At 35.9% G+C, this 27,645-nt stretch overlaps 4 protein-coding genes across 4 annotated transcripts; all 4 read right to left on the reverse strand.

Annotated features, from left to right (window-relative positions):
- Positions 1-667: 667 nt before the first annotated feature.
- Positions 668-2,137, reverse strand: LOC145219413 (adhesion G-protein coupled receptor D1-like). The gene is made up of 3 exons (XM_080086780.1): positions 1,658-2,137; positions 1,315-1,540; positions 668-1,032 (listed from the first exon to the last, which is right to left on the reverse strand). The coding sequence occupies exons 1-3, from the start codon at positions 1,859-1,861 to the stop codon at positions 668-670; spliced, it is 795 nt and encodes a 264-aa protein (XP_079942906.1). The 5' UTR covers positions 1,862-2,137.
- A 2-nt stretch (positions 2,138-2,139) lies between these two features.
- On the reverse strand, positions 2,140-3,316 carry LOC145218544 (uncharacterized). Its single transcript, XM_080085963.1, has 3 exons — positions 3,227-3,316; positions 3,122-3,160; positions 2,140-2,448 (listed from the first exon to the last, which is right to left on the reverse strand). The coding sequence occupies exons 1-3, from the start codon at positions 3,258-3,260 to the stop codon at positions 2,165-2,167; spliced, it is 357 nt and encodes a 118-aa protein (XP_079942089.1). The 5' UTR covers positions 3,261-3,316; the 3' UTR covers positions 2,140-2,164.
- Positions 3,317-13,334: 10,018 nt separating this feature from the next.
- LOC145219414 (uncharacterized) lies at positions 13,335-13,877 on the reverse strand. The gene has a single exon (XM_080086781.1). The coding sequence runs from the start codon at positions 13,875-13,877 to the stop codon at positions 13,335-13,337; it is 543 nt and encodes a 180-aa protein (XP_079942907.1).
- Positions 13,878-15,123: 1,246 nt separating this feature from the next.
- On the reverse strand, positions 15,124-16,939 carry LOC145219415 (zinc finger BED domain-containing protein 5-like). The gene is made up of 3 exons (XM_080086782.1): positions 16,873-16,939; positions 16,311-16,782; positions 15,124-16,063 (listed from the first exon to the last, which is right to left on the reverse strand). Exons 1-3 carry the CDS (start codon positions 16,937-16,939, stop codon positions 15,124-15,126), a joined length of 1,479 nt encoding a protein of 492 aa, XP_079942908.1.
- Positions 16,940-27,645: the final 10,706 nt, after the last annotated feature.

Below are 27,645 nucleotides of genomic sequence, written 5' to 3' on the forward strand. Positions count from 1 at the left end.
TTATTTGAATCTGTTGACTCAAATCTTCATTAAAAGACCGAAAATATCGTACTATATTAAACATGCAAAGTATGGTTTATATGACAGACTTACTGCCCATCGTATTCAATTCATTCCACTACAAAGAGGAAATTTTTGTTTGTGTAAAATGGCGTTGAACTAAATTAATAAACCATTCAAGCTTTTAAAGTGAATTAACTGCTAACCTGATCGGGTTTTGTCCCCGGGAGTATCCTGGGTTCGAATCCCGTGAACGACAAAGGACCATTTTCAGTCCTCGGACTGCCGCCTGATTGTCAAAAAATACAATAAAGAAAAACAATAAAAAACTTCCAACTAGCAAACTAGATGCAAGGTACATTCTAACGGCTAAAAACGTTGTTCCAAGATGGTACAATTTGTGTGAAAGACTGCTTATCTTCCAAGCGCATCAAAATGAAGTTATAGCGCTGCCATAAAGCCTTAAACACGAGGTCAAAATTTGACTCTGCAAAAAACGAATATTTTGCTGCACCCTCGAAAATCAGTTTAGACAACAGGCAGTGTTTCAAAATATTGAACACACCTGTGAAAAACGCCAAACTCCATGTCACACCAAGCATGAAGAAAAAGACAATGAACGATTTTGCTGCTCTCAATGCGTCTTTCGTTCCATCCTCACCTCTGTTCAGTTAAAAATCACATGAGTCGTTTTCACGATGATGATCAAGTTGACGAAGAGCACGAGAGCAAGAGGAGCGACTACCGTTGAGTAAAAGATCGGAGTGCCGGGATCCAACCAGCATCTGTCATACTTGGGAATAGATGAAGACTGGTTTGAATGACAGTGACACTGTTCGTAGAATGGCTGGGGCTTCATATAAATATCATAGTGAAACCCCACACCCGCAGATGGCATCACGATTAAAGCCGGAACAATCCAGCCCACCACAATGAAGATCTTGAGACGTTTATCGGGTTCTTGGCTTCTGAATGAGTAAGGAAATGAGGTGGCCATCAGAAGGCGGATGCCTTCCACTAGAAACCAGAATCCTGAAACACAAACTTGTATTAAAGTAAGCTCAGTCCGATTTTAGTTCAAAGGAATAGTTTAGACATATCGTTATTGCTATTTAACCAAAATAAAGTATTGCCATTAACATAAAATGAACAGACAAAGTTACGCTAAAGGGGTTCATAGAGACCAGCGAACACGCTACAATTAATAGAAATCACAGTGCGACATGCCCCTTAATATGACACACGACAAGCTTAATGCCTTCAAAAGACTTGGTGTTGCATTGTCGTTTAGTTAATAAATTACATGTATCTTACCTAATGACAGCAAGCAACAGTGGTTAGCCAAAGTAAACACCATGCACGAGGTTTCATGCAGGACGACAAGGTCATGGGATATGTTCACTTCGTAAAGAAGCAGAAGAGCCACTGACAAGTTGATTTGAACTGGAACCCGATCGTTTTCGCCTTTGAAATGATGCAGAATTGCAATTGTGATTATCAATGCCACAATGGAGGCAATTTCAGTGGTGTAAGATGTGATCTGCATTACATGAAACGTTGATACATTTGTTTTAAGCTAAATTGATTTGGTAACAGCTTATCAGCCTAATAACATCATCAACCTTAAATAATTCCTTTTTTGCAATACTGCTGTTACCTTTACGCCATGAGGGAGAGTGACGGTTTCCATTGCCATGAGAACACTAAAAACGGTCAGGTGGTTGCACACGCAAGTGACGTCACCCGTTACGTCATTGGTAATTGTGGTGCATCCTAAACCTGAATATTTCCTTAAAGCTGCATCGATGAAGCGACAGACGTGTTGAAGCTTTGTGATCCTCAGGTTGCTTGTGTTTTTCATTTCTTCTTCGATCTGCTTGCAGACTGGTTGTGTCGATGGTGGGGTTACGACAAAGCTTGCGTTTCCTGGCAACTGATCGCTTACTGCAGTGCAGTTGGATGCAGGCAGGAAGCTATTGGCATTCCAGCCAGCAATAACAATAAACGATGAGTTATCTATAGCAATGTACCGCGTTATAGCGAGTGAACTCCGACTGGATGATTCGGTATCTAAAGTTTTGGTTTGGTTTATCTTGTAGATAAACACAGCAACAACGTTTCGACTAACGTTAATTGTTTGTAGCGTGAAGTCGATGTGAGTTGATTAAAGGTGAATAATTGAGTTGTACGTCTCCTCGTCAATGTTGGTAACCACGACACGTAACTGGGCATCTGACAGGTTGTAGGTAGTTCCGTTGGTATCGGGATGATTCCGGCCAAACTCCTCAATTACGCATTCGAGGTTATCTAATCCACTCCCGTCAGTCGGTTTCTTAACTTCCAACTGCGGGGAAACTGTGGTTTCCTGAACTTCCAACTGTGGTGGATCTGTATTTTCATGATCTTCCAACTCTGGTGTAATTGTAGTTTTATGAACTCCCAAAGTTTCTGTAAAACATTTAACAAATCCAACACTTTTAAAAGATGATCCAGTGCACAGTTAAATACTTGAATATCCTATAATTCTAGCACTCACAGCCCACGTGGAACGAAAGGAAACCAATAGTTTACAAACCAAGATTTGGGTATAATCGAATTTGAAATACAGGGGTTTCAACTTTCACCCATTATAATTACTTTCACTTTTCTAGGATTCTCAAAAAACATGTTAAAACTCTATATAGTATCTGCTGCTTGCATGGATAAAAATGGGATCTGAATAAAAACACGTTCTAAAACAACCTAAACGTTGACCGATGCTCAAGCAAACTTCCCGCTTGAAACAGCCACAATGTTAGGGATTGGCCAGAACCACAATTTCTAAATTTTCCGATAAACCAATAATGGACTTAAAAACATACAAAAAGCGAAAAACATAAAGAAAGCGATTTGTTTAAGTCGGCTACTTTTGACAACCGTTCTCGAACGACTTTGAGGAGTTGGACCTGAACTGCATGATTGGGTCGAAACTAGGTGAAATTTCTCACAGTGGGCCTCTGATCTCCTGCCTAAGAAACCCTGGTCAAACCCCTGGTTTTAAAAAGATAAGAACCACTGAAAATCTGGGTTATGGAAGTCGCAGATTTAGTTTTGAAAACAAATGATGCAAACCTAAATTTACCTGATTCTGGACAAGTTTCTGGATCGCTAAATTCGAATTCTGCAAAAAATATATTTGCAAATTGCAAATTATTGGGTAAGGTATGAGATCGTGTGCGATTCTTACCTATGCCATCGGAAAATAGAAAACCTGCAAGCATTGTTTTGACATGTTTCTTGCAAAAATTCTCTGCTGCTGGTATATCGAAAAACCTCGCACACTCTGGATCTGCAACAAACCAAAAACAACCCTTTTTATACAGTAAATGCACAACTATCGTATTGTTTGACATTTATTCCGACAAACAGGTGCATTCATTAGACTTAATGTCAGACATTCAATTGTTTTGATTGTTTTTTTTCACCGACCCTTTGACGCCTCTAATAGGCCAGAGGTTCTACGGTTTACATTAATGTGTTTATGTATACACAAGTAGAAATTTAATGTATAAATAGCAAGCACAGTGAAAATGTTGTACGTTGTCGTATTGAACAAACGGCAACTTGCATTCAATTTAACTTAAAGAAAAGTGTAAATTGGTAAGCTCAATTCTCCATATAATGAGATGATGTTGCGATCTAAATGAGCTGGCATGCGACATAGTTCCAAATGAGCAATTTCTACACAAGCGTACTTACGAATAATGTTGGAGCAGTTATCAGTGCAGTATGCTTGACCATTCCCTGGGCCGCATCTTGGCCCTACAAAAGTCATATGAACATGAAAACTTTAAAAATACATGTGTGGGTTATTACCATTATAGGATTGAAATCATCATAATAGGTAAACCAATTGAAGTAACTTATTTCAATAGGTCGTAAAAACACATTAGTAATGAATCACAACACTAACAGTATGGCGGGCAGAAAAAAAACGGAATTTGGTACATAGGAATGAGCAACTTAGAGTATCAAATCGGAAGGATTCGGTTCTTAAAATCATTTGGTGTCCGAAATTAGTAACCGGATAATAGGATTCGGTGTAAATCATTACCTACTACCCACGATAAAAATGAAATAAACATAGAACCTATTTCTAATGGTTAAGTAGGGTGATCGTTCTACCCAGTGACTACAAATGCATTAGATTCAATTTACTGACGTGTTTCAGGTTGTTTTAGAGCTTCTGACTTCTGGTTTCAAACTCAAAACAACATTGGTTTCGAAATTAAAAGCAAATATAAAATGAAACAAAAATTATAACACATCTAAGAAATTTATTGTTTTCATCCGCCAAGGTTAAAAGTTATTTCTATGTTAACTTTAATAAGTGTAGTTCTTCCTACCGTTGTATTTTGTTCCATTCGTTGAATCTAAACAAACAATAAGAGAAACATTACGAACACAATTATTGTGGTACTATACAGAACAACTCATGTTTTGTCCAATGCATGTACACAGCTGCAATGATAACCCTGTTACAGGCCATTGAGGTTATTTTAGTAAACAGTGAAAAAATAGATTGCTTATCACAAATCACATTTGCATGGGCGTCCCAGTTGCACGATCTAAAGTTTCTATTTTATCTTAATATTGGTCTGTTTTAAAACAATTAACTCAAAACCTATTTAAGTTGGAGATCCTTACAAGAAAAGATGGTGTTATCCAAGCATTATTTAATTACAACAAATTGGTTATGAGGTAAAGATGATCTAATCGCAGTTATGCTACTATTGACGAATGTAGCTTTTATCTGTCACTTGCGCTGCTTCTGATAAATAGTTAATGTTATTTTCACTATACCAGCGTGTCATTGTATATGTTTGCATACTTGCTGTTAAAATTTATGATTGTGGCTGACTTGATCTATACGGTAGCTAGCTGTCCACATACTAACGTGCCAATGAAAAAAATCTTTTGGGACCGCCAAGAGTCCAAATGGTGTTTGGCACTGAACAAATGACAGGTACAAAAAATTGATCAAACTTGGTCACCTAGTTCGTACTCGGTTTGCACCTCATAACAAAAACACCTTACCTTCAACTTGAAATGAAGCTGTTTGCATTATAACAGTGGTCAGTTTGCTGAGAATTTCCCTTAGGGCTTCAAAGTTGCTGACTATTAAAACGTGTTCTTTCACTCCAGCGATTGTTAGAAGTTCATTATCATTAATGTTTGGTCCAATTCCAACCGATACGATTGTGATGTTGGCCGCCCTGTTTAACAAACTTCTTGTTTGAATATATGTTTTGAACTGAGGAAGGTTCTGGATTTCAAGTTTTATTGGACGAAACGGTTTATTATAATGTCCATGTGCATTATGACTTTGTTTACCAACAGACAGTAACGTAAATCCAGACGTTTTGTCGGGACCGAATTAAGGCCTGTTTGTTAAAAAAAACTAAGCCGAACCCAGGCCGAAACCGAACCTGGTCCGAATCCGGCCCGAAAACCTTGACCCGACTTACAACTCTGCTGTATTTAATGGTTACACTATGAAAAAAGACGGCAATACTTCTGGTGTCGCAATTGACATAGCCTTTAAATCTTATGATATTTTCTTGTATTTGAGACACAAGATTATATTATTAATTTTGCTAGTCTACAAATACTAAAGCGAAATATTAAAACATACGCAAAAAATTAGGAAACCTAAACGAAAGCTGTTTTACGGGAGTTTTTCGACAACCTTGCATTTCTTGCTGATGAGTTAACCTGGCTTTGAAAACCAGATTGGCCATCTGTCATCACAATCATGAGGCGTGGAATGTTGTTGTCAGTTCGAGCGGCCTTAAACTCTTTGACTGCCTTTTCAATTCCAGTGTAGGTATTGGTACCACCACCCGCGTATGAAGTGTTCAACACCAATTCCTCAAAAACATTCAAAGCATATATGAATAAAGGCAACTATCAAATTATTTCTAAACCGTTGCTTTCATAACCCAAGTCAAATAGTGCCACTGTAACAATTTTGGCGTTCTATTTCACTTTTGGGAAAAGTCAAACACTATGTTTAAAAAAGAAGGCAATATTGCCTACAACAAAAGTATAACCAATCTTGAGAAGTTAGTTTCATACTCACCTATTTTTGAGAGTGCAAAAAATTAAAAATAGTTTTTAGTATAAAGGATTAATCAATTAGTACATTTTAGAAAAAATATGGTTTATTTAGCCATAACGGCATAATTATTTCTTTACTCAAACAAAAGTTCTGTGAGAAAATTGCTTTGTCACATAAACAGTGATAATTATCCTTAATGATACCCACCGTATAACAATTCAGCGCTTCTGTTTACGTACGGAATCGACAATCGAGCATTGTCATCATAGTTAACCATTCCAACTCTTACATCACCCACATTGATTGATGACCTACAATAGGAGGAAATTAACCAATTCCATTTGCAACTCAGCAACATGTAACCGGCATTAGACAACATGTACTCAAATTTCTATCGTTCACCCAATAACAGTCTTGCAAGATACAATTAACCTCCACGACTAATTTTCAAGCTTATTTCCCAAAACCGTTTTAGATGTGTGTTTTTTTAAATTACCTCAAAAGAGTCTATTTGAACCATACACTGCTGATATTGATAGTGCTGTTAATGCGATGTATATATTTCTTAAAAAATTATGAGGACGAATCACCTAACGTTTTTCATGTGCTTAAACCTGCGCACATTTGCTTTATAACTGATGAGACTTACTAGGTGATTTGTAAGTTTAAAGTTTGTTACTTCCAAGGGGTGTCATGTATTCTCCTAATTAATAATATTTTAGCATTAGATTTGTACGTCAGTGGATAGGCTTTATGCTTAGGTTTCTTACTCAAAGCCTTTCGTAACGTTGTTTATCCATTTCAACGCCTTTTCGTAATTGGAGTCGCCAACGCTGCCAGACTCATCAACCACAAATATGATGTCAACCTTCATGCGACTTGAGTTTCCGAGTGAGAGATCTTAAAATAGATTTTCTGTTGTAGATGTTGTCAGCAATAATATTTCAACTTTGCGGACTAAAGGCCTGAATGATTTATTTGTGCGCCCTGATTTTCCCACGAGGCAGTAACTTATTAAAATTAGTCTATAATTTATTACTACGTCTTTTTTATTGCAACTATTACGCCAACGGTACAAGACTGTTTTAGCATTTATGACTTTGTTCGATACCGAACTCGGCCCAAACGCGACTAGAAGCCCGTTTATGCCCGAACGTTTGGTTGAAAACAACATACACACAGGAAAATGGCCAAACCCATACATTTAGGGCTGTTGGAAATTATGTGGTATCTGGCAACTAGTTGGTAAGTAATTTATATTTCAAATTAACAATTTTGCTTAGGAGATTTAAAAATGTTTCTATTTAAACGTTACAAAATGTAGTTCTTCCTACCGTTACTCGATGTTCCAATCGTGGAATCTAAAAACCAAAGAGAGAAAAAATTACGAACACTATTGGTACGATACAGAATAATGTATTTTTTTGTCCAATGCATGTATGGAACTGCTGTGATAATCATGTTACAGTTCAGTAAGGTTATTTTAGTGAACAGAGAAAAATAGAGACATATTGATTTTGACAAATCTTTAAAAAATCGCAACATTAAAGTATACTGTGGCATAGGGGGTAACGTTTACATAACCTAAAGCTTCCATTCCATTGCAATTTAGGTTTCTTTTAATATAATTAGCTGAAAAAGAAGTTTCTTACCAGAAAATATCACAGTAATGCAAATGTCCCCAGAATAATTTATTTGCGCATAGTGTTTTAGCAAGTGTATGATGCTGCATGCTAAACATTTTGATTTTTACTAGCCTGTGCAAACGATGGTAGTTTCAGGTAGAGGCTCAATAATCGATTTTCGTTTCCTGTTAAGATTTCCTGAAACAAAACGCTTTACTTTAACGCAATATTTTAAAAAATAACTAAACTAAGTGTTCATCACAGACCTGTCTCAAAACGATTTTATTGGAAAATAAGTACAACGCAAGGGCACAGAGGTGGTTAGATTAGCCATGGTGGGGCAAAAGGTTCAATGACCTCTACCAAATATTTGAAGTTGCATATTGAGAAACTTCAACTAAATTAATAAAGGAATATATATATATTTTCAATAATGACTGTTGTCCGCTAGTTGTAAGTCGTAAAAAAGTTTATGTAGCCTATATTCTTGCAGACACGAAATACGTAAATGAAATGGACTAATTGGTGGTCCCATCGAATTCGATTTTGGAAAACCCTGGTAAAAATACCTCTTACGCAAACGGTATTGGACCAGAAATTATTTGGCCCCTCTCAAAATTGTTGGCTGTCTACGCCACTGCATAGTCGACCTCATGCATTTGTGATGTACTGATAGCATGCAACATATTTACAATTTTCTAACCTTTCTCACATCTGTGGGTCTTTGGACATTGGGATTTCCGGATAAAACCAGTCACTTTGGGACATTCTACAAAACAAGCAACAAAAAATGACACGCTTCGTTAACACTGGTGTTAACTCTTATTATTTTGACGGTTTTCTTACCATTGATTCTTCCTTGTACTACAGAATCACACAGGCTTACTCGAAAATCCATCCTTAAAGTTCCATCTGCAACAATTTTTCGGATAACTTGTTTATGTAGGTGTACAAAGTCTGCATCGCAATTTTTTTACCCTAACCAGTAATCTTTATCTAAAAGGCCCTGATTATAATTTATAAGCTGAATTGGTTACGGTTACACTTCACTCTAGTTTATGAAATTGCACATCTCATGAACCTGAAAATGCCATGCTTGAAACCAAAACAAACTAAATCCATGGACGTAAACTTTAATTAGTAAAAAATTCATCAAACAAACATGTAATAAGAAAACCATTTAACGTAAAAAAACGTTCGTGAGAAGAGCGTGGTAAATTTATAATTTATACCTACCTTCAGACTCTGTCCAGTTTTCTGAGATTGAATATTTGGAATAATTTGTATTTACAGAATTCCAACTTTCGATGTTTTTAAGTCTGCAAACGTCTAGAGTTCCTAATAACACAAACAAGGATTATTTACAAAAAGTAGTCAAATAGTCCAATGGTTTGATTTGGTAGATTGGCAAATCATGTTTAAACTTCGTATATATAAAACCGCAATGGTTTACTTAAGCCCTCTTTGTTTTATTCTTTCCGATCTTCCACCTTTCTTGTCATTCTGGTTTTCTTTCTGTTCTAATCCGTGTTTTCTGACTACATAAGCGTGTCAGGATTTAAACTAGTACGCCAAGTGAGCAATGTTTTTGAATCTAATGTTTGATTTTAAATTCGCGCGCAAACTTTTTTTGGAACCCGACAATTCGATTTCAACAAATCAATAATTTACCGTCTCCATTTATTCCAGTCACGGATGAATCGTAGCATGCCTTGGGGTAATACGTGTAACAACATTCTGAAAAGGAAAGGCAAAAGAATATGTTTAAACCGAACAAAAATTAAATGAAACTTTCTATCACATAATGAAACAAACTAAATTGAGTTCAATCTTTTACCTGAATGTCTGTTCCGATTTTTCAACGAAGAATTATCGCCAGAAAATATCGCTAGTGTTATGTGCAAAGTGACAGTTCATGTTTTTTTAATCTTTTGACAGTTTGATGTGTTTTGTTAAATGCGCCCTACCAATCGGTTAACAGAAAAAAGACGTTTTTTCCAACAAAGATCATAACATACCTTTTAATATGTGACATAGCCTATATACGCTTGTTGTTTCCCTCAAACGCTAAATACAGGTCCTCCTTCTGGCGAAGAATATGTAAAATCTAATTTTCAGATGACATGTAGGTAAACGTGTGAAATAAGGGTGGAAACAAAAAGGGTGCAGCAGGAACCACAATTGGCTATTTTTTAAAAGCTGACCCTATCTATTTGATGGTGAATTTTTAGTACAAATTGTAAACACAAGAAGAAAAAATATAAAGTAAGCACTGCGTGACAACCGTTTTAAATGCATCTAGTAAATAATAAACATGAACACATGTGAAAATACGACATAACAGTAGTTCAGTTTGCATTTCTTCAGGCAGTAATCGCACACCTGTCTGGAGGGATAATTAGGAAGCGGTAGTTGGGTCGCGTAAGTAATCAAGACCATAACACCCCGTGGAATGTAAATAATGCACCACGTGGTGTGGTGCATGCCAAATGAACAGCTAATCTTGGGAATTTGCAGAATGACAGTCATGACTCATGTGTATGTTTCCAGTATTAAAGATTTGCTGTTTTTCATGAAAGCTTTTAATCCAGTTTTTTTGTCAGTTAATTTGTTGGGTAGTTTATTCCAAACTGTGGTGCACTTGTATCTGAGTGTATTTTGGGCTCGGCTTGAAGAAACTTGGGGAACGAAAAATTTTTGTGTTGTGGCACCTCTTGTTGCATGTTTATGTATTAATGAAGTGAAAGTGAAAAAGTTGTCGAAAGCCGGAGGCAGTCTTTTGTGTACGAACTGAAACGCAAATTTTGCCAATTCCATGTTGTGCATGTCATGTAATTTGAGAATGTTAGTTTTTTTGTACAACTTGTTAATTGAGGTTCGAAGAGGGCTGTTGGTCATGATTTTTAAAATTCTATTTTGCATAACTGACAGTTGGTGTATGTCGGTTTTGTTTGCAAAACCCCAAGAGAGTAATCCATAAAGGAGGTGTGGATGCACCAAGGAAAAATAAAGACAACGTAGCGTTGATGATTGCAGATAATGTCTTAGCTTGGAGAAAACTCCTGCAGCTGAAGCAATTTTATTTCGGATGAAGTGGATGTGTTCAGCCCAAGACATTTTCTCATCAAAAATCACACCCAGATATTTTAGTGACTTTACTTTTTCCAATTCCTTACCATTTACAGTGATTCGCAGATTGAAGGAAGCGGATTGCGGAGAAAACATCATATATTTGGTTTTTGTGTGATTGAGGGACAGTTGATTGGCTCTCATCCACTTGTCAACCTTTGTCAGTTCTTCATTGACGGTCATCTGCAGTGTTGAAATGTTATCATTGGACATCCAGAGACAGGTGTCATCGGCAAACAAACGGGTTTCAAAGTTGGATGCAGTCGGAAGGTCATTAATGTAAATTAAAAAGAGCAGAGGGCCAAGGACTGAGCCTTGCGGTACGCCACATGTCAAGTAGCAAAATGGTGATCGGTGTCCTGAAAAGCAAGTGCTTTGTTGTCTTCTATTTAAATAACTTCTGAGAAACATGTTTATGTGTCCACGAAAGCCATAATGTTCAAGCTTTTGAAGTAATACTTCATGATTGACTGTATCAAATGCTTTAGCTAAGTCTAGAAATATAGCACAAGTGTGAAGTTTTTTGTCCTTTGCTGCAACTAAGTTGTCATGAATTTCAGCAATTGTTAAGTTTGTGGAATGTAAAGGTCTAAATCCATTTTGATGTTTTGTTAATACATGATATTTTTCCAAAAAGGTTGCCATACGCTTGTATATAAGTTTTTCGAATATTTTGGAAAAGATAGGAAGTAAGGAGATGGGACGATAATTTCCTAATTGTTTGGCACAACCTGCTTTGAAAAGTGGAATGACTTTGGCGATTTTTAAGGAATTTGGAAATGAACCAACCTGAACTGCATCATTAAAAAGTGTGCAAAGAATTGGTGAAAGAGCAGGAGCTGCAAGCTTGATTAGATGGATTGGAATTTCGTATGGACCTGTGGATTTTTTTTCGTCGAGGTTATGGATGATATTATACACTTCTGTTGTGCATACATCATGAAACTGAAATGAGTTGGACATTGGATTGTGAAGATATGACTTGGGTGGAACTGTTGCAGGTACAATTTTTGAAGCCATGTCCTTACCTATACTTGAAAAATGTATGTTAAAAGTGTTAGCAATTTGCTTTGGGTTGGTGAGTGTTCTATTTTGATGGATTATTTGAGATGCCCGGGGGTTTGCTGAGTGCCTGTGTGAAATAATTTTGTTTATAAGTTGCCATGTCTTTTTCGTATTATTTGTGTTATTATCAAATAAGGTTTTGTAATAATTTTGTTTTGCTGCTCTGATAGTGTTTTTTAGCCTTTTTGCATATTGTTTGTATTTGTCACTTATTTTACCAATAGCAACACATTGTTTGTACAGTTTGTTTTTCTTTTTAATGGATGTAAGGATTCCTTTAGTAAACCATGGTTTTCTTTGTTTTGCAGATTTTCCAACAGAACTAGTAATGGGGGCATGGTGATTAATTACATTCTGGAATTCAGTTATTAAAATTTCAAATTTTTTATGTATAGATTGATTTGTTTGAATGGTCTCTGCAATGCTATACACATCATATAAGTAATTATCAATGTTAAGATGCCTGTAGTCTCTTCTTGGTTTTAGCTGCTGTAATTGCATTGGGCTAGTCTTTCTTACAATGGCAAATGATGGCAGATGATCAGAGATATCAAAAGTTATGAGGCCAGGTATAATTGTATCATTTGTGTTATTTGTATATATGTGATCAATAGCTGACATTGAATTTGACGGTGCAGTATGTGATGGAATTGTAATTAGCATATTTGCATTTAAACTTATTGTCATTGACTTATACTGTATTATTGTGGATGTTGAGGCCAGGCTGTTGATGTTGAAATCTCCAAGAATGTAGTATGTAACATTTCTTTTGTTTAGGTCAAACAAACACTGTTCGAAGTGTGTGGAGAAAAATGTGATGCCAGGACCAGGGTGTCTATAGATTATGCCAACAACCACATTTTTTTGGTGGTGTAACTTCATTTCAATCCAAAGGTTTTCACATTTTGTCATGTGAATATCGTATTGAGTTGTGACCTGGTACTGCAAAGAATTTTTGATGTACATTCCAACACCTCCTGCATTTGTTGGTGAATCAGCATGCAGAAAGGTATAACCGCTTAGTGAAATGTTGCTTGTATTGTTTGCATTTAACTTTGTTTCTGTGATTGCAATTATATGAGGCTCAAAGTCAATTGTATGCAGAAATTCTTCCATTATGTGTAAATTGTGTGTAAGACTTCTAACATTAAATTGTAGTAATGTTAAGTCATTAGTGGTAGCGGTGTGTATTAGTGTTTTAAACTCTTTTATATCAACATATTTGGATTCTTTGATGTTGGTCATGGATTTATTGGGGTATTTGATGAAAAATTGCTGATGCATTATGCAAATGGTGAAATGACAATAAGGGACATTTTAACAGGTGCTTACAAATCAAGAAATTGTGAGGTGCAAAAACAAACAAAAAGAAAGAATACATACAGATTGGATTGCCAGTTGATGTGCTACAACAGTTATGATGATGTGGGAATGTTGTTTTTCTGCATATCTCCTTCATTGTGGATCGCAATTGTAGAAGATGTTTCATTCTTCTTTAATAGAATGGTCCCGTTTCGTGTCCAAATGAACTTGTAGTTTTTTTGTCGCTTATATTGTAGACATTGGTAAAACATTTTTTTGTTTGCTCTTGTAAGACTTTCATTTATATATATTGGTGACTGGTGTGCATTTTCCTCAGAAACTCTTGTTTTGAACAATTTAGACCGATTGTTGTAGATTTCATCACGGATTTTTCTGTTTGTAAACTTCACAATTATTGGGGTTGATTGTTTGTTGTGTTGTTCATTTTGCAATGAACCAAGTCTGTGGGAGATGCTTATGTTTTCTTTTCTAACTGTGACACCAAGACGTTTAGCAACTGCAACAACAATCTCATCAGTACATTCATTGGTGGTTTGTGGGATACCTTTTATTTCCAAACATTCACGTCTACCGTATTGTTCCAATGTATTTACTTCATTTTTGCATGCCTCCACATCTTCTTTCAGTTGTTTCATTTCTTCTTTCAGTTGTGAGTTTTCCCTTTTAATTGTTTTTAATTCTTGTTCTGTGCCAAGTAGTTTTTTTTCAATGAAGTCATATTTATTTGATAAAAATGTTTGGCTTCTTTTAATGGTCTGCAGCTCAGCCAAAACAGAATTTAATTTTGTTGCCATTTCATCTTTGTTCTGGTTGATTTGGGAAAGAAGGACATCTATTTTGGCTGACACATTACAAGAACTTCCATTTTTCTTCGGTGTTGTTGGTGACATTGTACAGTTTTTTTAAATGTTATTCACTTTTTTACAATGTTGTTATTCATATGCTTGCATTAAACACCTTATCACCTTATTCAAATAGAATTCAAATAGTCTTATCGCAACAGCTATCAAAGCAAACTGAATCGAACGTTGTTAATAACGTTTAGTGTATGGACTAAAAACGGCCAAAATAGGCTTTGTTAAGAATGTACAATGAATTTGAGCAGATCTCCCATACGTACAGATGTGAAGACATGTCGACTTCCGCAAGAAAAGATGGAAAACAGAGCAAAGCGTTTGAAAAGCGCCACTGTTCCTCTCTACGTCACAACCGATTCATAGATCTAACTGGAGGTCAAAAGGTGAACAAATTTGTTTGATTCGGTACCATAATAAGTCACCTTGCTTTTCTATTGATATCTCCATGAAATTGCAATAAGGCGTTGTCCAAAATACTGACATTAAAAATATATTATAAATTTTTGATAATGGGATCTGAATTGTCCAAGCGCCGTCGTTGGGTTGCTCCATTATTTCTTTTGTGAGATTTGAGTTGTTTTTGATCCAGGTTTTTTATGTTGAAAAATAGTGCATCTTAACCATTGTCTACAAACTCCTATCTAATGAAGTTCCCAGAAGTGTCTTACGGTTGAGCAACGATTCGCAGATATATGTTGAATTGTATGAATTTATTACATGCTTCAACTTTTCCTGAGCTCACCAGCTTGATTAAAAACGAATCATTGTTGATAAAGTCGACAATGCAGCATACAACACGCTTGTTTTTGTGGCAGTGCAGCAAGGGCAGGGGTCGGCAACCTTTTAAGCGGCGCGTACCCATTTACTTGTTTTTTTCCATGTGATAATGACTTCTCGTCCCAATATTTTTGTGGATAATAGTGGTTTGTGCCAGGTGATCTGAATAGTAAGCAGAAAACCGAGTGTATTGTGCATGTGAGTTAGTTGTTAAGACAATAAAAAGTGGGTAATCTTTTATTTTGACTCAATGCGACGGGTGTGACTGTTTTCGGCAGCAAATCAGATTAATGCGAGGTTCCAGTGTTGACATACAAACTCGCATTTCGTCATCAAGCTCCAAACGCCTCTGTCGTTTATTGCTTTTAATTTCTGTCAAAGCAGAAAAACCGTATTCACACAGCCACGAAGATGCAAATGGCAAGATTATTTTGATGGCCTTGGCACTAATTACCGGATACGATCTTAAAGTAGACAGCCAAAACTCGTCTAAGCTTATTTGCGAAAACGTTGATTGGAGATATGGGTCGTTACGCAAATCGATGAGCTGCTCTTCCTCTTCTGTAGAACAGTCATTTGCTGCAGTAGTTGCAAACGGATTGATTACCCACTTAGAATCGTTTACTGCAAACTCTGGAAAGTAGTGCTGAATTGCCATCTGAAGTCCAGCTAATGTTTGCAAAATTTCCGGGATAATGTTCTTTTTGAGTGGAGATGTATTTACAGCGGGAAACGGATCAAAATTTCCTTTTGAGATTTTATTTTTCCATAACATCAGTTTTTCATCTAGTGATTTTAATTTCGATGTTAACGTTATTATATTTTCTGTTGGACCTTGGAGACTTGAGTTCAAATTGTTCAGTTTGTCGAACAAGTCAGAAAGAAACAAGACTTTCAGCCACCAAAGGTCGTCTTGAAATGAAAACCCAAAGTCTTTTTTCTGGACTTCCATAAACGAAGTAACTTCAGATTTTAACTGCACCAACCGTTTTATTACCTTTCCTTTTGAAAGCCAGCGAACCTCGGTATGATACAGCGAACATTCGTATTCAGCATCCATGGCTTTGCAAAGTTGCGAAAAAAGGCGGCTTTGCAGAGGTCGAGATTTGATGAAGTTTACCACTTGGCTAACTTGGTTTATTACAGATTGAAAATCTTTAGGCAATGATTTTGCGACAAGCGCTTCCCTGTGAATCATACAATGCACTACCAAAACGTTGGGATTTTGTTGGATTACGTGTGCAACAAATCCTTTGTTAACTCCTTGCATCGACGGGCAGCCGTCTGTGCAAACGCTAACACAGTTAATCCACCGTAACTTGGAAAGCAGGACGTTTTCATTTACCAAATTAAATATATCCTCTCCTCTGGTTGTGCTTCTCAATTCCTTACAAAATAGGTACTCATTTACAATTTTTTTCATTTTTCACGAACCTTATAAAAGCGAGCAGGTGAGCTTTCCCAGCTCTGTCAGTTGATTCGTCAACTTGTAGAGCCCATAATTCATCTATTTGCCCCACGAAGTGTTCACAAACTTGATCTTTTAAATCGGAAGATAGGTCTTGTATTCGTCTTGAAATCGTGTCATTTGACAATGGAACTCGACGAACTTTATCTGCCGCTTCTGATCCAAGCATAGTTTCGACCACAATTGCTAACGCAGGTACAATTACTGAGTCTGCGTCTGTGTGCGCCTTTTTACGTTTGGCCAACAAGTGAGCCACCTTGTAACTTGCAATCAACCCTTTTTCCGGGAGCTTTAGATAACCATCCATTCGCTTAGCTTGCTTGTTGGTTTGCGATATCAGGTTTGCGAAACAAGCTTTCGGTTTATCCTTAAATGTCGGATGATTCTGTTTCAAGTGTCTGCTGAGCTTACTTGGGACAAGCGACTGATTAGATAAGGCTGTGTTACATATAATACAATATGGAAGCTGATGTTCCTCAGGCCCAGAAGCAATAAAACCGTACTGCACCTAATCTTCCATGTATTTACGCTTGCATCGTTGCTGAGCTGGCTCTTTCTGTTTAGATGATTCAGCCTTTTCTAAATATTTTTCCATGGCTAATTTTTTTTTATCAATTATGAACAGAACTGTTACTCATTGCAATACAACTGATATTCAACTGAGTTAATCACACAAACGAGGGTAATTGTTTAACAAACGAAGGCAATTTTTTAACAAACGAAGTCAATTGTTCGCATTCAATTCCAATTATAGGTTTTGATTATTATTGATATGCCGTGCTAACACTACGAAGTAAAACGTCTGATTGCAACAACTCTATTTTTGTGTACTGAACAGGCGAAATTAGATCTTGTAAACAATGAACGTTGTATAAATGAGACTCGAAGTGGAAAGTTTCGCGGCACACTTGGAGAGCTCTCGCGGCACACAGTTTGAGAATCACTGCTCTAATGTGAGTCCCTCTCACGTAGAGCTTGTAGTAACGGTGTAGCTGCAGCGCGTACCATCTATCCACCAATTGTGCCCTCAACTTTGTCGCGCTTTTTACCGCCTGAACTCTGTTTAACGTCTATTTCCGGTTTGGTGAATATTTTAGCGCATCTGTGCTGCTACGAATAAATCCAACTCAATCCATCACTGCTTTGCCTGTTGTGATTACTTTATCGTGTGTGGTATTTAAATCGACAATCCAAGTCAATGCTTGTGTCGTTAATATAAACAAACACAACAAACCCAAACAGTTTTTAGAAAAGATTGATAATAACAACCATGAAATAATTTTTATAGCTGGGTAGGTTATTGAGGCCTCCTGATAGGTGATTGGTAACTTAAACCTTTCGATGGAAAAATTATCATGTTAGTGAAATGCTAAGTTGGATAATATTGGATGATACACGCGTGCTAACGTAGCAGCTGTCATTACTGAAGAAGAGACGTTGTATGTGCGGAAATTGTTACGTGCTCGACCACAGCACACTACCTGCTGATGTAATAAACAATAACAGTGTACTTATACATCTGTTGTGAAGAATGAAACACAAATTACCCTGACCCAAGTCACCTACTTATTTGTTCAGTTCTAACAAAAAGCTGTATTGTTTCACCTATTTTATCTGTGTTCAGCAGTCCAACAATATTGTACTTAAAAATTCCACTATGATATGTTATCCCATTAGTTTGTTTTAGTTGGCAAAAACACATTCATTTCAATATGTAACAATCCGTTGCAACAGAATGTACTGGTTGCGTACACTGATTGAAGCAATTCTTTTATGAATCTGTTCATTCTTCTCATCCCAGATAAAAAGGTCCTGCGGTGAAACCTGTATATATTATCGTGAAATGAATAACGCATTCAAGAGTGAAAGACTTGACTAAGTTCAACGAATTAAGTAACATATTTTTGTTAGCATTAATTGGGCAACAAATATTGTTTCAAACTAAAAAAACATTAGCAGACACATAAGCATGGATAGTAAATCGTAGCTAAAATGTACAATTTTTAACATGAACAATTTATTTACAATAATATTTGAAAATTCAATGTGTCGTAGAAATGTGTGACGTCAATTTTGACGAAATTTATCGATAAAATATCATAATTGTTGAATCCAAATCTCTTTTGGAATGAGCATAATCAACTGGAGTCGTTTCGTTCAACAAGGTTCCTGGCAATCCGTTCCACTCTACATTAAACAGAATTTTTTTTTATAGGAACAAATGGTAAAAAGAACAATCCGAAAATATATGTTTTACCAAAAAATGTTTTTGAACAACACAAATGTTAAAAAAAACAAATATTTACTTGTAAAATCATTGCAGTCATCGAAGTAGTGAGAATCTGGATTCTTCATTTCTCCAATACATACAAATTCACATCGCCAATCGTTCACCCTAAATAAAAAACAAATATGTTTGCTGCATGAATGCGTAAGTCAAAACGTCAAACAAATATACAATGAGCAGTACTAGTTGTCGAAAAGCTTTCTAAACTATTGCAATCGACGACCAAACTGAATCGAATGACCACTCATTTTTAAATCGACATTGGGAAGTTTATGTGCGTCACAGTAACAGAATGTTTAAATGCACGGGTGTGCATAAGTAAATAGCTAAAGAACCGTAATCTGGCTATGTACATGGTAGTACGTCAAGTATTCTTACTCACTTAACAGCAGGGCACATTGCGTAGACGCTCCCAGTTCTTTCATAAGCACGAAACTAAACAAAACCGGTCGGTGGAGGTTTTACACTTGGTGGTAGCATCGAGTTAACCACTGAATTGTTTCCGATGGAAAACTGAAAAGGTACTGAAAGTACGTCATCATCATACAAGCTATCTGGACCTGAAACAATATGCTTTATTATATTGCTGTAACGTATGAAGTTACTGAACTACACTAAATTCACAGTTGCATCAAATTGTTAACTCACAAAAGTCCGTTTCTGCAATAATTTCCAATATTTTCTTGGTAACAGCATTGATCTCTGTTTCGGTTATTAAAACTCCATTTCTCCTACCAAGTCAAATCGATTTTAGAAAAATATTATATTACAATTTGTTGTTAGTACAATGCCAAACCCTTCCTATTACCTTGAAATCATTGTGTAACCATAAAGAACATTTGATACAGCATTATCAACTATCCAATCGAAATAATAGCTATTGCCGATTGGGTTGTATAATCTTATAATAGGCGTTCCAGATTATTTCCAATCCTACACATAATTTTTGGAATAGTTCGTTTAGCAAATTTTTATTACATTCATGCTTATCTGAAAAGTTAATCCAGGAATAATGCTGCAAATGAAAAAAGAAACGCACCAAATATTTTCGTCTGTGCTAACAAATGATATATATGAAAAAATAACGGATGTTTGAAATTTCTGTATTACTCATAAAACAATTAGCGAAAATTTGTATATGGTTGGTCTTCCAACAAAATAAATTTTATTCATCGAATAACAATCTTAGTCACGATTTAGTTGCAAGGTAACTGCAGGTAACAAGGCCGCTTAAAAAACTATTGCGTATAACTGATAAACCTTTTAAGAGTTTCAGGACAAAATTGGCATACTGGTTGCAGAGGTTTGATATTAAAATTTCTTCAAATTTTGAGGACGTTTGCAAGTTTTGTTGATGTAGGATGACAGTTAAAAAAAATAAAACTTGGGACTTAATACATACGTACCTATGCTGTTAATACAGCCCGACATTTTCATGTTTTTAAAAATTGTCTAAAAACCTTTTTAGAAATTAAATTTTTTTTTTAAAGTAATTCTTTTTTTTCCATGTGGTAAAATGCTTCAATAAACTAAAATAACCTCATTACTAATATATCTTAATGAGTTTTCATTTCGACAACCCTACCTTTCCATGTTTGTTACCAATTTAAAAATTACAAAACAAACACTTCTAAATTTGGATTGGTCATAATAACAATTACACACAACTTGCAGGTCCAAAACTTCGTAAACCATCGTAAGTACGTAAATATTTAAAAATTACATCAAAACGGAAGTAATTTTTCTTGTCATACAAAAATATGAGCAGTGGGCCTTATTACCTTCCGGGCCTATGTACCTGCGTAACTTGAAACAGTTGTTTACTCTTATAAACATCAACGAAAACGTACCTCTGGATTATTGACATAAAACCAAACATCACACAAGATGGCATATCACGTTCCATTTCTCTATTGCGATTGAAAATGTAAAAAGAAATTGCTGAGAGTGTGGTTTCCCTCGTATAGAAATACTAAACTTTTTGCTGGTCTTTGACTATATAACTAAAACAAAAGAGGTTTAAATAGAAAAATTAAAAATGTCATAACACACTATAAACGAACTTCAAAATTCATGTAATTAAAACAGTGATCAAAGTTTCCGATACCAAACAAGGCAAAAAAGGGATGCATTTTTCGACTTAAACGCATTATATTTCCAATGCCGCATCTATTGTAGTTGGACAATAAAGTCATATTTTAACTAAAACTAAACATTGTAATTTCAACTTACGTAGCATCCAAATCATAATTCACATAACTGTCATCACAATCGGTTTGATATTCGTATGGATAACTGCAATGCTGGTATGTCTTTAATCTGACCTGAACAAACACTTTTAATATAATTACCGTGATAATATCAGAACGACAATCGCTTACCCACATTCCGTAACCGTCTCCAAACAATTTACTATCATACATCAAATAAGAATGAGAACAATAATCGTAAAAATAGAAATCTGTTATTAAACTTGTGATGTCCGAAGATTTTTCTTCAAGACGATCCAACATTGAATTCACACCAGGATAAAAAACTTAAGCAAAAATGAAACATACATTAGTTAAGAGCAAAATACTTAAAGTTGGAAAGATTCAATGCATACGTTAGTTAGAGTTCATCCGCAGGCTAATATATACACACTCTTATAATACAGAAACTCAAACACATACATTTAGTTATTGGCACTCTTAACTAGGGTTGGCAAGCCGGTCAATTGACCGGTCAAATACGGTCAATTGACAGCACTTTATTTAACCGGTCAAATACTATTTTTAATTTTAAAAATCAAATGTGTTAAATTTTTTTGTACTTGCTTTTTGGTTGTTGGAAAGGGTAAATTATTTCTAATAACCCTCAGATAGAACAGTTTAGGGCATACTTTTGTATTAATAAGTGCTTTTAAAGCCAATATAGATGTGTTCTGTTCATTTAAAATAAATAACAAAACAATTAGGAGATACTTTTGATTTGAAATTATGATCTGATTTACGTCATGGCAAACTTTGCAAGGTTTACAATGCAATTAAAAAACATGGATCACTTCTAGTTTATTTAATAAAAAACGTTTTATTTTAATAAAAATCGAGTGTGATATGTCCATGGGGGAAAGTTAGTTCATTAGTATTTACTTGGACATTTTTGTAAATGTTGCACATGTTTATTGACAGATAAAAAAAATCTAAGCTATTTATAGCATCTGTGTAAACTTGTAGGTCTACAGTCCTTTTTTCTATAGTTGATCCAAAAATTGTTTGTAGCTATTAGCTTATAATTGCCCTGAATAGATTTTTTTGGATAAGTTCCAGGTCAGTACTGATTGGGATAAAGTACGTACATTTTAAGCTTTTGTATATTCCTTTTTTGTCATGAATAGAGATGTGACAACAGCGTAACAGCATAAATTACGACTTTAAGCAGGATAAGCGAGTTTTACAGTTAAATCTCAGTCAAAATTAGACTTTAATATGATGTATATAGAATATAATGAGAATTCAGTTCACAAATGTGATTACTGAATGAAAATTACAGGCACACAGGTGGGGCCATTGATGAAATGAAGCACGCAATGCAGTCGGAGTAGTCTGTAATATAATATAAACTGAATATTTCCCATTTCACAAACAAATTTATATGAGTTGAAACCTCCATCTCCACTACTTATGGTTTAGAAGAAGATTTAACTTCAACTTTAAACTAAAATTGCAATTTAATAATGTGTATAGTATTTGACCGATATTTGACCTATTTGACAAGTATTTGACCGGTCAATTGACCAGATTTTATTTGACCGGTCAAATGCCCAACCCTACTCTTAACACCTATACAAGGCAATCAGTAATGCTGAGGGGTATATACTCTGATATTTAGAAAAGACAATATCAAAAAGATTTCTTAACTTACCATTCTCTGGTTTCAGTTGATATCGAGAATTAAACATTTTGTGCATATTTCCTCCATAAAATTGCATAAATCCGTTCTCTGTTTGATATTGCAAAAAACTCTGCTCTCTGCTGGCCTCACGTGTGTTTGGCTTGAAACATGACGTAACATAACGTCTTTTCCCTGAAAGTGATTTTCCTTAGTAAAAATGGCTTAAATCACTTGTCGAATTTCGATGTTAAAACAATAGCAGTGATGGATTGTTAAAACAAAAAAGAAAGATCAGATTTTACAGCAAGGGCGGAATTTGTCGAGTTCTGTTGTTTGATTAACTTTTTACTTCAAAGAACTAGTCGCATTTGCTTTGTTTTTTTAGTAACGGCTGAAGTTTTTTAAAGAACAACAAACGATGGCAAACGTGATCAATTTGTAAACAAATGATAGCAAGCCAGGCCCAATAACGCAAAGCCTGGCATATGCCACTATGATTTATATATAGGTGTATCGTTATCGCAGGTCTGAATAAACGCTAAGCCTACCGACGGTATGTTCATCTTAACTAGTCTGTGAACATTGTCATCAAAACATAATTTCACACCTAAATCACAGAACGCCAGGCCCATTGAAGGCGCCATACCGAATCAGCCGGTCACTAAGCATTGCACACACGACAGAAGTCTTTCCAGGACTCGCGCTCCACCAACTGAGCTACGCAGGCTCAGTGCAGAATCCGCTGAAAATCGAATCAAAAGCACCGTTGCCTGCCTTGTATGCTGCACATGTCAGCTTCGTAGTAGGGGATCGCCAAATTTACCAGTATATATATATAAATCACAGTACGCCAGGCTCATTGAAGGCGCCACACCGAACTAGCCGGCTCCTGTGTAGCTCAGTTGGTAGACCGCCAGTCCGGGAAAGACATCTGTCGTAAGTTTGAATCCCACCGCAGGACGCCTTGCCATGTGGTGGTGAATGCTTGGTGACCGGCTGTTTCGGTATAGCGTCTTCAATCGGCCTGACGTACTGTGACTTATATGTGCGTGTGCCGTGTTCGCTGGTCTGCATAGACGCTTCAGGGGTGATCCCAGTTATGAATTTTTGTTCATCTTAACTAATTTCATACCTACGAGCTGTGTGACAGTTGTATGACATAAATTCCATCTTTAAACCCAGCGTACCTCAGTTCAACACATGAACGGTTGTTTTTAGAGTTGTTTGTGGTACTAGGGAAGTAAAATATTACGGCGAATGTAATTAAAAGTTTTAAAACAGTTTCAAAACAGAATTATTCGTAAATGGGTTGGGTTCTTGTTACAAATCAGGCCGTTTCGTATTTCCGACAAGAAACAAATATATCAAACAATACTAGAGCGGGCGATATAATCGATAATTACTGGACAGAAACAAGTTTGAGGTAAAATCTGGTATAAGTAAAAACATACAAAGTATATTTGTATGACTGCATTTTATTCTTGAACATCTAACTAAATTATTGTAGTGATAAAAACAATAGTTAAAAGTATTTAAATAAAATCAAATACTGGTTTGTTTGTTTAGTTCGTTTTGACAGCATTAGTAACTTTGCACAACTGTTGAGTGACATCTTTGTTTTTTAGTTTGTCTTTGCAGTGCAATAAATGACCGAAAGTGTCTGCAACAAGCTTTTTCCAGACAAAATGCTTTAGTATGTCAATATGCGCGATATACATTTTAGCGTTCACCTGTCATACTACCTTTTAAATAATCCAGGAAAGAATATTTTTGATTAGTCGGCAGCGTTGAATAGATGCTAAACATGCTTCTACGTTTTAAATTGAAACTAAATTTTGGGAATTAAAAGGTAGCTGTTGCGCCGTATTTTAATTGGTGGAGGGCGTGACTTTGTGCGCCCAGACAGCACAGCAGGGGCGATCGTTTATATTCCTAGAACAGTTTTCAACGCGCCTTTCCTCGCGCTCAACAACTCCAAGGTACCAAGAGCCAAAATAACTAATTCTTTATTAAGGCAATTAAGGACAGAGGTGGCGCTGGAGGGTTCAGCAGCAAGACGAGTACAAGGACAAATGCGGTTTGTGCAGATATGCACTAATTTAGTTAAGGAAACAGACGAGAAATTATCAGTACAGTTGACTCTTACCGAACTATGATAGGACCAGAATCACAGTAACATTCAAATCGGTCAGGAGATTTTAGGTTCTACAGCATCAAAGTTAATAAACATCACCAAAACACATTAATAAAGCAACAAAGCCTACCGGAAAAATACAGTTATTTACAGCAACAGCAATTTGGCTGACGACGGTGTGGGATCCGTGAGCCAGAAATGCACAATTACCCATTGGACGACCGGCAACAGTTCAGTTAGCACAAATTTCCTATTCGTTACCAAAGAAAAAAACATAACCAGTCAATTAAATAAAGCATGCTGCCTCTATCACAACCGCACTATTGAGCCCTTATATGTCGTGTGTAAGCAAAAACGCAACCAATGTTTTGCTGACATTGCCACACCACCATAACAATGCAACTATTACTATTCGTATTTTTTGTATCAAACAAGTAGTAAAAGAACTCTAATTTTTCTCATTTGTACAAACGATTTCTGTGACGATGTAAGTAATATCAGTGTACCGTCATATATTCTGCATTTGAATAAAATATTTAATAATATTGTTCAAGGTGAATTTCGTAGTAATAAAGCGTTATTGCAAAAACTGTTATGTTGACACTTTCAGAAAATCTGTTTGACGAGGTATTTTTTAGTAATACTGTGGCGTTTCCTGTACGTCATTACTGATGAGAGCTTTGGAAATAAAGACAATGGCAGACTCGCAGACTGAAAACATCCGGATTTTTTCCTCTCTGCCATCAACACGCACTGGGACAAGTATTATTGCAAAACTTATGGCCTCAACCTTCCCAAAGTATTTTGTGCAGTAATTTCGCAAAAATGAAGAAAATAGCAGTTTGCCTGATGTTGCTCATGACATATTTTCTGCTAACACAAGTAAAGGCATTGCAAGAACCAGTAAGTATTTTTCAATCTTGTAGTCAAAGTTAACATAATGTTAATCGAATTTTGACTTTGAAACGAAAAAATACGAGTTTATTAACAAAACATTATTTTTAAAGAAAATCTAGGAAAAAAATCAACATTGTTGATTTGGTTCCCGCTTCCTTAGATCATTTTTTATGATTGCGCCATAAGGTAAACAACTGTTGTTACTTATTTTAGTGTATATTATTTTTCCATGAAAATGATTTCCATTTCTTACCAACGGCAAGTTTTCATAAGAGTTCTTGACGACAAAATTGTACCAAAATAAAATTGTAATGCTTAATTGCAGGTAGCTTTGAATGAATTTTCCATGCAAGATCCAAAAAGGTAAGAACAGACAAAAAAATATTTTACTATTTGCACTTGGGAAAATCTGACTACAACTTGTTGGGTGGGACTCAAACTGCATTATGTGTCGAGTTTATTTTGCAGATGCGTAAAAGTGTTTGATTGATTGGATGATTTAATTGGTATTTTGAAGGTTTTACCTTGGATTGTTTGGGGGAAAATAACCACTACTTTTGTCAATAAATGCAAAACATGGAGTTCCTACACACAAGATTTTACAAAACTTAAATTTACAAAACTTTTTAGTTTACAAAAGTTTACAAACCTAAATGGCATTGAAACCTTCTTACAAATATTTTTTGTCTTTTTCAAAATGTTGTTCAAGATGGTGTTTTGTAGACCAAACGACAACTGGGATTGGTCGAAAGAAGCAGCAGATAATCAAGATATATATGTTTGTTGTGCGTTAAGGAAGCGTTGTTGTGAAACATTTACATGGAAATAAATAAAATTGCCTTTTTGGACCAACTAATTGCATGAACGTAATTTTTTTCTGGCCCAGTATATACCGAAAGATTACAAGCAGTTTTCGGATCAAAAATATATAAGAATACAGTTGCAGTCGTCAGGAGAGTAGTTTTATTAACATTATTTTCAAACCATAAACAGACGTGCAGTTTTATTTACAGATAATACACACGACATTATAATAGAAATGAAATAAAAGATGAAGAAATACAATAATTATGATGCTTATAGCCAGTTGTCATATGTACACATTTTACAGTCCTAATCGTCTTATTTGCATTTAGCAAGATCGACGTTGATTCACATTTAATTTAAAATATCATAATCGTCGAACCCAAATCTTTCTGAGAATGAGCATAATCAACTGGAGTAAAATCAAACTAATGAAACTAATGGACGCTTTGATGCCTTACAGCGCAAACCGAAAGTCTGTATCAACTGGCTTCGCAAAGTAGCAGTCAGCTATTTCCAGCGTGTCCAACTACAGGGTTACTGGCGTTATTTATATTACTCATAAACTGTGCAGATATAATACGCGCTCAACTTAATCTCAACAAATCACTGGTTAAAAAACCTTTGTGTCAAAAAAGAATCGTCATAGCAAACCAATTAATTATTCTATACTAGCTGTACCTCCCTACTGAAAGTCACACAACTGGGTTACTGTGACCAGTTGCGCGTGCAGGAAGTAATTTATACTCTGATCAATTGTGCAGCTGCGACCCCCGACGTGTGCACGTTTTCGTGTTACAGGAATCATCAATTGACTAGTTTGACCGAGGGGGACGAATGGTGCATGTAGCGTTTTTTTAAATGGAACATTTGGCAGCGTATGCTTTGACTGCTTTTCGAATTAAAATGTAGGTGTCAACTATGAGTGATGTTCTCATTTAGCTATAGTGACGAGTGTAAACCCTTCATATTGCTAGTAGTTAACTGACTATTGTGTACGTGTTAACAACACAAGGTGTCAGTTAACTCAACTTGCGAGATGGGAGCCAACAAATAGGTCATGTTGTTATCATTTTTATAAATCGGAGTACCAGAGGGTCCAAAGCCGAGTCAAATAAACATGGATTCATGCGTATGTTCGTTGCTAAAAAAGAATAAAACATGATCGTTTTATTTTAAAACAATTGGCATTTTAGGAGTTATAACCACCTAGAAACATAACCTAACGAAATACTGATCATAAGGCATTTATTGCGAAATCTGCTTCAGCACGTGGGCCTCGCTAAAATTGGCACAAGGCGCAGGT

The sequence above is a fragment of the Phallusia mammillata genome, chromosome 3 (assembly GCF_965637545.1).
Source record: "Phallusia mammillata chromosome 3, kaPhaMamm4.hap1.1, whole genome shotgun sequence".
Classification (NCBI taxonomy): Eukaryota; Metazoa; Chordata; class Ascidiacea; order Phlebobranchia; family Ascidiidae; genus Phallusia; species Phallusia mammillata.

What these genes read in the sequence shown, in the direction of transcription:
- LOC145219413 (XM_080086780.1), bottom strand. Translation starts at nt 1,861, where the DNA reads ATGAAAAACACAAGCAACCTGAGGATCACAAAGCTTCAACACGTCTGT. An exon ending in CTCTCCCTCATGGCGTAAAG is followed by an intron (nt 1,541 to 1,657) that starts GTAACAGCAGTA and finishes CATGTAATGCAG; the next exon opens with ATCACATCTTACACCACTGA. An exon ending in CTGTTGCTTGCTGTCATTAG is followed by an intron (nt 1,033 to 1,314) that starts GTAAGATACATG and finishes TTTGTGTTTCAG; the next exon opens with GATTCTGGTTTCTAGTGGAA.
- LOC145218544 (XM_080085963.1), bottom strand. Translation starts at nt 3,260, where the DNA reads ATGCTTGCAGGTTTTCTATTTTCCGATGGCATAG. An exon ending in TCTATTTTCCGATGGCATAG is followed by an intron (nt 3,161 to 3,226) that starts GTAAGAATCGCA and finishes TATTTTTTGCAG; the next exon opens with AATTCGAATTTAGCGATCCA. An exon ending in AGAAACTTGTCCAGAATCAG is followed by an intron (nt 2,449 to 3,121) that starts GTAAATTTAGGT and finishes AATGTTTTACAG; the next exon opens with AAACTTTGGGAGTTCATAAA.
- LOC145219414 (XM_080086781.1), bottom strand. Translation starts at nt 13,877, where the DNA reads ATGAAACAACTGAAAGAAGATGTGGAGGCATGCAAAAATGAAGTAAAT.
- LOC145219415 (XM_080086782.1), bottom strand. Translation starts at nt 16,939, where the DNA reads ATGGAAAAATATTTAGAAAAGGCTGAATCATCTAAACAGAAAGAGCCA. An exon ending in AGCTCAGCAACGATGCAAGC is followed by an intron (nt 16,783 to 16,872) that starts GTAAATACATGG and finishes TATGTAACACAG; the next exon opens with CCTTATCTAATCAGTCGCTT. An exon ending in CACCTGCTCGCTTTTATAAG is followed by an intron (nt 16,064 to 16,310) that starts GTTCGTGAAAAA and finishes TATGATTCACAG; the next exon opens with GGAAGCGCTTGTCGCAAAAT.